Source organism: Budorcas taxicolor, chromosome 5 (genome assembly GCF_023091745.1).
Source record: "Budorcas taxicolor isolate Tak-1 chromosome 5, Takin1.1, whole genome shotgun sequence".
Lineage (NCBI taxonomy): Eukaryota > Metazoa > Chordata > Mammalia > Artiodactyla > Bovidae > Budorcas > Budorcas taxicolor.
This window is the reverse complement of record NC_068914.1, coordinates 103,295,437-103,305,964: the sequence shown is the minus strand read 5'-3', so window position 1 is coordinate 103,305,964 and position 10,528 is coordinate 103,295,437. Positions and strand designations below refer to the sequence as shown.

Genomic DNA, 10,528 nt, shown 5'->3' with positions numbered 1-10,528 from the left:
ACTGGAAGACACACAAGCTGGAATCAAGATTGCCAGGAGAAATATCAATAACCTCAGATATGCAGATGACACCACCCTTATGGCAGAAAGTGAAGAGGAACTCAAAAGCCTCTTGATGAAAGTGAAAGAGGAGAGTGAAAAAGTTGGCTTAAAGCTCAACATTCAGAAAACTAAGATCATGGCATCAGGTCCCATCACTTCATGGGAAATAGATGGGGAAACAGTGGAAACAGTGTCAGACTTTATATTTTGGGGCTCCAAACTCACTTCAGATGGTGACTGCAGCCATGAAATCAAAGGACGCTTACTCCTTGGAAGAAAAGTTATGACCAACCTAGATAGCATATTCAAAAGCAGAGACATTACTTTGCCGACTAAGGTCCGTTTAGTCAAGGCTATGGTTTTTCTAGGGGTCATGTATGGATGGGAGAGCTGGACTGTGAAGAAGGCTGAGCGCCGAAGAATTGATGCTTTTGAACTGTGGTGTCAGAGAAGACTCTTGAGAGTCCCTTGGACTGCAAGGAGATTCAACCAATCCATTCTGAAGGAGATCAGCCCTGGGATATCTTTGGAAGAAATGATGCTAAAGCTGAAACTCTAGTACTTTGGCCACCTCATGTGAAGAGCTGACTTATTGGAAAAGACTCTGATGCTGAGAGGGATTGGGGGCAGGAGGAGCAGGGGGCAACAGAGCATGAGATGGCTGGATGGCATCACTGACTTGATGGACGTGAATCTGAGTGAACTCCAGGAGTTGGTGATGGACAGGGAGGCCTGGCGTGCTGCGATTCATGGGGTCACAAAGAGTCGGACACGACTAAGTGACTGAACTGACTGAACTTAGAAGGTTCGTCAGGTTATCAAAAATGAAAGTGAAAAGTGAAATGATTAATTACTCAGTGGTGTCATACTCTTTGCTGCCCCATGTGTTGTAGCCCATCCAAGTCCTCTGTCCATGGAATTCTCCAGGCAAGAATATTGAAATAGTCAAAGGTAATTATGCCTTTATCTTATCTTCAATAGTCTTCTTTTTTTGATGTATATCTGAGTTTCTGACCTGTATATCATTTGCCTTTTTCCTAAAGAGCTTTGTTTAACAGGGCAAGTCTGTTGCAAATGGATTCTCTGTTTTTATTTCTCTTAGCCCACTTGAGCTGCTGTAACAAAATATTATAAATTGAGTGGCTTGAACAGCAAACATGTATTTCTCAAAATCCTAGAGGCTGAAAAGTGTAAGATCTAAGTGCTGCAGATTTGGTGTCTAAGGGGTTTCCCAGGTGGCTCAATAGGTAAAGAATCTGCCAGCAAAGGCAGGAGATGCAGGAGACTCAGGTTCAATCACTGGGTCAGGAAGATCCCCTAGAGTAGGAAATGACAGTTCGCTCCTGTATTCTTGCTTGGAAAATTTCCTGGACAGAGGAGCCTGGTTGGCTATAGCCCATAAGGTTGCAAATACCTGGATGTGACTGAGCACAGCACAGGACAAGGAGTCCCTGCTACATATTAATAGATTTAATAGTCTTTCCACCATGTCCTCACATGGCAGAATGGATCAAGGATGCTCTCCGGGACCTCTTTAAAAGGGCACTAGTCCCATTTATCAGGGTCTCTCCTTATAACATAAGTATCACATTTAAGCCCCACTTCAAAGGTCATTCCACTTGGTATTCGGTTTCAACATATGAATTTTGTTGTTGTTGTTCAGTCACTAGGTTCTGTCTGACCCTGTGACCAGGTGACACAAACATTCCAGTCTGTGGCAGTTCCTCTCAGCAAGCTTTTATTTATTCTTCACTTTTGAAGGATGTTTTACCTGAGTATTTATTTCTTTCAAAAATTTAAGTAATTCACTCCCCTCTTGTTGCTTTCAGTTTCTGATGAGAAACTTTAATTCCTATCCAATTTCTCTTTAGAGATTTTTTTTTTCTGGCTTTTTTTCAAGATTTTTCTTTGCCTCCAGTTTTTTGCAGTTTGAATATGTTACGACTAAGTTGTAGTTTTATTTATTTAGTTAGTTTTGGTGGAGGGGGTCGTAGAGGAAGTGAGAAGTGTTTATCCTGTTTGGTCTTGGCTTAAATTCCTAGATCTGAGATTTTGTGTTTGACATTAATGTTGAAAAGTTCTCAGTCATTGTCACTTCAAATATTTTTCTGGCTCTGTTTTTCCTTTGTTCTCCTAGTTTTCCAATCAAACATGTGTTGCATGTTTTGAAATTGCCCATTAGTTCTTAGATGCTGGGCTTTTTTTTTTTTTTCTTTTTGCTTGCTTGTTTTTATCCTTTTTCTCTTTGTTTCAGTTTGGGGATTTTCTATTGACCTATCTTCAAGCTTGCTAAATTTTTCCTTGGCTATGTGTAGGAGACAGGAAGAATAAAAGAAAATCAGGCCCTGGCAAGGGCTGTAAAAGAAATTTATAATTATTGATAAACTGGCTGCTATGACGCATGAGACTCTTGGAACAAGTCCAGAGGGAAGTTTATAATCTTGAAAACAAGATATGATCCTGGGGTCGGAAATCTGACTCCAGACTGTTTCTCAACTTGGCCTAGGAGTCACATGGTTTTATGTATCTGGTGGAAAATCTATAGATAAGAATATTAGTCTTAGTTACTGATTTGTTATTAATTACTGTTTCCTAATTACTCAACGGTTAATGATCATTTTGTTCTTTGGCCTTGAAGGCCACATGAGTTATAGTTTAACTCCCCGCATATTCTTTCATTCACGGCTGAAAGTATAATCAAGCTGGCTTGGATTCAGTTTCAGCACCTTCACCTTGGAGTGGTGTTGGTCCCCTAATCCTCGCTTTTCTCTGAATTCTTGTGTCTCGTTTCTCATTCTCTCGCGGTATCGCACTTTCGGAAACCCTGCTCGTCGAGCTAGTCTCGACAGCTATGTTCAGTCTACTAATGAGTTCATAAAAGGCATTCTTTATTTTCACTATGTGTGTATGTGTTTGTTAAGTCGCTTCTGTCTGCAACTCTTTGGGCCATAGCCTGCCAGGTTTTTCTAATCCAGGCAAGAGTACTGGCATGGGTTGCTATGCCCTGCAGCAGGCGATCTCGACGCAGGGATTGAACCCACATCTCATGTCTCCTGCATTGGCAGGCGGGGTCTTTACCACTAGTGCCACCTGGGAAGCCCTATTTTCACTATACTTTTTTCAATACTGACATTTTCTTTTGATTCTTTTTTAGAGTTTTCTTCTCTCTGGTTATATTTTCATGGAGTTCTTCCTGTTTATCTAGATTTTCCATTATAGCCTTTAACATATTAATTTTAACATCGGTTCTGTGATTCTGTTTTTGGTGTTTACGTTCCCACTTCCATCTGTAGTTTTTTCCTCCTTTTGGCTTGATTTGTAATTTTGTGTTGAAGGCAGGAAGTGATCTGTCTAGTAACAGGAACTAAGGTAAATAGGCCTTTAATGTGAGGTATTCTATTGATCTTGCTAGAAGCAAGTTTTATTTAGTGGTTGCTATAGCAATTGTTGCTAGCAGGGTCGAATTCCTCTAGCATTCTTTATTGTGAATCTTTTGTTGATTTGGGGTTTTCTTAAGCACTCCTCTTCAGAAAGTGTCTGCATCTTGCACTCTTTCAGCTGCAATTCAGTTGTACCAGAGCTCTGTTGATGTGTCAAGCTGTGGGAGAGGGTAAGCATTCTACAATTTTATAATGAAATCTGATTTTATTAAGCCTATTTTATAGGGCTATTATCATCACAGTGTCTCTGGTGATACAACTTTTTTCCACTTTTAGGCAGGACAAGGGTGGTGCGGGCGAGAGTGTGAGAAATGCCTTTTCATCAGGTGCGATAGTCTTCTGGTAAAGTATTGTGCTGTGAAGAGTAGGCCTTTATATATGGGAAATGCTCTGGTAACATTTCATATAACTCATTTCTGTTCCATTCTAGAGTCAAAAGGGAATCTTTCCTGGCTTTTCACTCTCAAAATTTGGTGGAGTCCTAGGAGTAAAACCCACGGCAATCCTTCCCTGCTGCCTAAGAATACAGCTTCTAGGAGTTTTTCACTTTTCAGACTACCCCGCAGGCATTCCCCTGTAGACATTCAGCGTGTAACAATTTATCAATTTGAAGCATTGAAGCATTCCTGTCAGCTTATGGCTTTGGCTCCAAATAAGCAGGTCTTGGCTCCCTCTCTCTGGGTGGGCCTGTTTCTCCTGTTTTTGCTGTGGTGGTTTGCCTTGCTACCTCAGTTCTCTAATAGGTACGAGAAAGCAATTGATCTTAATTTTTTCTGCTTTTTCTGGTAATACAGATGTGAGTGATGACTTCTCAGATCTTTACATGTTGAATTGAAACTGAAAATCTTCCAAGTGTGCTCTGAACCTAATTCTTAACCCTTCATATACTCACATTTATATTAATGTATCTTGATTACGGTTTTATGCCCATTATATAGAAGCATGCTTGACACATTTCAAACACATGACAAATATGTATTCAAGGAAGGAATGAATAAATTTATAAATAAATGAAGGTAAAAGGAGTGCATGATGACTTCAATATAGTGTATTTTGTTGAGAAACTCCTGAGAATGTAGTTAAAGGAGATAGGAAAAAAGTCTGTATCCATATTGACATCTCTTTGGTTTATTGTTTACTAACAAACAAAAGATCCTCAGAAAAACTATGCCTTTGAATCTGAATGTCTTGGAGAGATTTGCTTACTCTTTAGGATATTTCCTGGAAAAAAACAGCCATAATCACTTGCTAGGATAAATAGTTGTTTAATTTTACTACTATGCTCTATTATTGTTAACTTAAAATATAGTGAATATAAAGAATAAAGGAGATATTTGCATAGTCTATAAATTGCTGATCTGAGCTACAAATGGCTAATCACAAAATGTCCACATGTGTTAAATTTATTTTAAAAATTACCTATCTCACTGTGACTCCATGGAAGGAAAAAAAAATCTGAGTGCTTCATTCTTCAACAGAAATATAAGGAATGTGAACATTAACAGCACTTTTTTTTTTTTTTTGCCTAAGTAATTCTGTTTATTTACCTTTATGAGAAACACTGGGCTAGAAGAAGCACAAGCTGGAATCAAGATTGCCGAGAGAAATATCAATAACCTCAGATATGCAGATGAAACCACCCTTATGGCAGAAAGTGAAGAGAAACTAAAAAGCCTCTTGATGAAAGTGAAACAGGAGAGTGAAAAAGTTGACTTAAAGCTCAACATTCAGAAAACTAAGATCATGGCATCCGGTCCCATCACTTCATGGAAAATAGATGGGGAAACAATGGAAACAGTGTCAGACTTTATTTTTGGGGGCTCCAAAATCTCTGCAGATGGTGACTGCAGCCATGAAATTAAAAGACGCTTACTCCTTGGAAGAAAAGTTATGACCAACCTAGGTAGCATATTCAAAAGCAGAGATATTACTTTGCCAACAAAGGTCCATCTAGTCAAGGCTATGGTATTTCCAGTGGTCATGTATGGATGTGAGAGTTGGACTGTGAAGAAGGTTGAGTGCCAAAGAATTGATGCTTTTGAACTGTGGTGTTGGAGAAGACTCTTGAGAGTCCCTTAGACTGCAAGGAGATCCAACCAGCTCATCCTAAAGGAGACCAGTCCTGGGTGTTCATTGGAAAGACTGATGCTGAGGCTGAAACTCCAATACTTTTGCCACCTCATGCGAAGAGTTGACTCATTGGAAAAGACTCTGATGCTGGGAGGGATTGGGGGCAAGAGGAGAAGGGGACGACAGAGCATGAGATGGCTGAATGGCATCACTGACTCGATGCACATGAGTTTGGGTGGACTCTGGGAGTTGGTGATGGACAGGGAGGCCTGGCGTGCTGCAATTCATGGGGTCGCGAAGAGTCACACACGACTAAGTGACTGAACTGAACTGAACTGGAGGGTAACAGTTTGTAAGTTTCAGCGTGTTTTGGAAACTGATATGTAAATCCACATATTATTGAAAATACATGAAATATTCTAAAAGTGCTTAATGTTAATAGATTTAAATTTAATTATTCTTATGTTTTTAATTGTAGGTGGTCTGAAATTGATTTATTAAATGTCACCATTTTAAAATAAGTTTTATCATGATTTTGAAAGGGAAATTCCTTTCAGTTTTAAATGTAAATACAAATAAGGTTAAATAACTTTCTCTATATATGTTATATGTATAATATATATAAACACAGTTCCAGTGTATATAGAATGTTATGGAGCTAAAGGAAAGCTAGGTCCAATTTAATTCTGACTTGGGATGATAGATATATTTTTGACTCAAGTGGCTATTGCCATTACAATACAGTTAATTTTCTCAGAAATTATCCATTAGATTTGGTAAAATGTGTGTAAATACTAGGAAGATGTTATTATATTTTTATATGAAAAGCCAGAATTTCCAGAGCCTTAACTATTCCCTGGAGAAAACTTTATATTTCATAATGTCTCTGGTAAATTTTTATTAATTCATGAGTTTTCATTCTTCTGTAGCTTTGTTGACACTATTTATCCTACATAAAAAGCTTTATTCCACTTCCTACTCTGTCTCCAATGCCCAGCTGAGGATCCATCCTGTCTTTTAACATTCTCTCTTGTTCATCTCCCCAACAGTCCCAAGCCCCAGAAAAATCTTCTCTGCTAGTCTCCAATGCCATATAGTAAACATGAGTCTTATTTACCCTTAAGTTCATGGAGCACTGTACACTGCTACATGCACACATGCATCCTGTTACCTCAAAACATTCAGTTCAGTTCAGTTCAGTCGCTCAGTCGTGTCCGACTCTGTGACCCCATGAATCACACCACACCAGGCCTCCCTGTCCATCACCAACTCCCAGAGTTCACTCAAACTCATGTCCATCGAGTGGGTGATGCCATCCAGCCATCTCCTCCTCTGTCGTCCCCTTCTCCTCCTGCCCCCAGTCCCTCCCAGCATCCCTCAAAACATTGGTAAACTGCAATTCTCTTGGAAAATGTCTTACACCTTTACAGTGTACAACAGTGCATTCTCCATAGACCTATAAAAATTGGTTAATGTCTGTTATTGATGGTGAGGTCACCAAAGAAGCATAACTGATAATGAAGTCATCAAAGCAGAGGCTTGCTCTCAAGGGATGACATGTTTATACCTAGGAGGATTCATGACATTTAACTTAGTAAGAGCTTATAAAATTCTCAGCCACATAATCAACTTCATTTGATGTGGCTTGACTTTTGATTTACCATATTTTCAGGGCAGTCAGTAATACCTGTAAGTGTCTGAAACCTTGCTCAGACACAGATCATTAGAGTAAAATTTACTAGAGCTTCTCTTTTTTATTCACCTCAGTAAAGATAAATTACATATTTGCTGCCTTGATCCATAGATCAGTTTAAAAGCCAAGAGGTAAATAGAATTCTTACCTGATGAGAAATTCAATCTTAATGGTAGGTCTTCATCTTTATTATCTTCTCTTTCTGCTTTGCTTCCATTCTCCCTTTTCTCGAACCCTTACTAATTTTGCATATTGCTTTATTATTCTCTTCCCATTTTCAGAACCATAATCTGAAGAAACATTAAATCTGATTAATTTTGTCCAAGTCAGGTTCTCAATGTAATCAGATAAGTTTAATATTGGAATAGGACATGGCAAAGGAGAAGAGTGACAGAAAAAGAGAGGTGATGGAAATAGGGACAAAATACATTTCACTAATTTACAAAAAAAGAAAAAATCAGAAAGAACGGTAGGAAATAGTTTTAGTTAGTTGAGTAGATTGGTAAAAGACCAAACTGAAGAGGTATTGACATTATTATACTGAATTATTTCCACTATGTATCTTAAGCCTAAACCTGGGTTTCTGTTTTCAACCACCACACACATTTATATACCATTTGCTCCTTGCTCCCCTGTTGCCCCCACTGTCAGCTTCGTGAGGCAATGCTATTTATGTAATCATCAGCAAGACTGAGTATAAGTAATATGATGTTTTCATACTTACATATTAAGAAAAAATAAATCCAATTTTTTTCACATACATATTCATCTTTTCACTTCATTACCTTAAATATAACTAAACCAGAAAATAAAATGACATAAGGTACTCTTTTATTTCATCAGATTTTTACAACATATTTGCTTTTACTCAAAAGTAACAGCTTTCACTAGTTTATCTTACATTAATCATATCCAAAAAGTACTCCTTTAGCAATTACTAATGTTTTGACATAGTTATCTTCATGTTTTCTGGTCCCTTTGCATAATTTTTTCTCAATATTTTCACCGGACCAGAAGCAGATCAGGAGGCAATAATGGAAAACCGTACATCAGTGACTGTGTTTATCTTAGTAGGATTGACAGAGGACCCCAAATTGAAGATTGTGCTATTTATCTTCCTGCTTCTCACCTATTTGTTAAGCATCTCAGGCAACTTGACTATCATTACCCTCACTTTGCTTGATTCTCATCTCAAGACTCCTATGTACTTCTTTCTTCGAAATTTTTCCTTCTTAGAAATTTCCTATACAACAGTCTGTATTCCCAAATTGCTTGCTAGTATGGCAATTGGTGACAAAACCATTACCTATAACTGTTGTGCAGCTCAGTTATTTTTTGCTTTCCTTCTTGGCGCATCTGAATTTTATCTCCTGGCTGCCATGTCCTATGATCGTTATGTTGCCATCTGTAAACCCTTGCATTATACAACCATCATGAGCAACAAAATCTGTATCCAGCTGGTCCTTAGCTCTTGGATGGCTGGTTTCCTCATCATTTTTCCAGGACTCATTTTAGGCTTAACCTTGGATTTCTGTAACTCCAATGTCATTGATCATTTCTACTGTGACACTGTTCCTCTCCTGCAAATCTCCTGCACAGATACGCATTTGATTGAAATGCTGAGTTTCATCCTAGCCCTGATGACTCTACTCATCACTTTGGTGTTAGTGATTCTATCATACACATATATTGCCCTGACAATAATAAAAATTCCTTCTGCCAACCAGAGAAAAAAGGCTTTTTCCACTTGTTCTTCTCACATGATTGTTATCTCCCTCTCATATGGCAGCTGCATCTTTATGTACGTGTCACCCTCAGCCAAACAGAGGATCTCCTTAGTGAAGGGAGTCGCGGTTCTCAATACCTCTGTTGCCCCACTTTTGAACCCCTTTATTTATACTCTAAGGAACCAGCAGGTGAAGCAAGCCTTTAAAAACTTGCTAAAAAGACTTCTGTCTTTATTCAAGTAAGATCATAATGAGTTATATGAGGGAAATTAATAATTAGGGAAAATAGTAAAGGAGGAACTTGGGTTTGTTCCAAGCTTCCCTATTGTATTATTTATTATTTGTCCTTTCACTTCTTTCTGAAGTGTCATGGTGTTTACCTTTAGCTGTTTTATGTCAATCGTGTTTTCCATTTAAAAATATCAAAACTTTCTTTTTCTGTTCCATTATAAGCATTCTCAAATTTGAAACCTTCCACTCTTCTTCTTTCACTTAAATGTAACAAATATTTGAAAGGTTATTTCAATAAAATATATGTATTTCTCATGGAGACTGTAAAGTAGTTCTATATATGTTCAGAAAATTTTGTTCTCCTATTTGAATTTCTGTAAAAGCTTAATACATTCAAAACAATGATATGATATGGCTTCTTGAGACTGTTTATTTATGTCCTGGCTTTATGTCCTTTGCACATTTTCTATTGTTTTTAAAGAAATATATTAAAAGGGTGACGTTGAGATTAAACTTTTTTTTCTTGTCTTTAGACAAAAGAAAATGTTAATTTTTGTCTTTAGAATTTAAAAAATCACTCACACTATGCTAGTGTAATAAAAAAAATTGTATGTCATATTTGTTACATTTTATTCTATGTAGTTAATAAATATTGAGTCATATATGTGTACTCTACCTAGGTAACTTTGATTAAGAATAAAATGCAGCCTAGTGAGATCACATTTAGTACTTTATCAGCTATTCCTTATTCATTTTGGAACTATGTTCCTTAGATTCTACATAATAGCATAAGTATATAACTAAAAATAATAATGTGATAATAAGCTTATTTTGAGATATTATAACGTCTAATTGAAAGTATAACTATTGAGTGCAAAGAGTAATGTTAATTACTAACTCATTTATATTATTGCATATGTTCACATACACTATTAGGAAAACAAAAACAAAGTAGAGCACAGGAGTTTTTCTTTTTTTCTTTTTTTTTTTTAAGAATCACTTAATCCAGTTGTAAATAAGAATAATTGTAACAGAAACAAGAAAATCAAATCAATTTATTTAATTGTACTAAGGAATAAGCAACAGTTAGAACTGTACATGGAAAAACAGACTGGCTCCAAACTGGGAAAGGAGTACGTCAAGGCTGTATATTTTCACCGTGCTTGTTTAACTTATATGAAGAGTGCATGTGAGAAATGCCAGGCTGGATGAAGCACAAGCTGAAATCAAGATTGCCAAGAGGAATATCAATAATCTCAGATATTCAGATGACACTATACATATGGCAGAAAGTGAAGAAGAACTAAAGCACCTCTTGATGAAAG

General features: G+C 37.3%; 1 protein-coding gene across 1 annotated transcript; it reads left to right on the top strand.

The window, feature by feature from the left end:
• The first annotated feature begins 2,563 nt into the window (after positions 1 to 2,563).
• Positions 2,564 to 9,215, top strand: LOC128047413 (olfactory receptor 6C76-like). Its single transcript, XM_052639609.1, has 2 exons — positions 2,564 to 2,572; positions 8,271 to 9,215. The coding sequence occupies exons 1-2, from the start codon at positions 2,564 to 2,566 to the stop codon at positions 9,213 to 9,215; spliced, it is 954 nt and encodes a 317-aa protein (XP_052495569.1).
• The last annotated feature ends 1,313 nt before the right edge of the window (positions 9,216 to 10,528 follow it).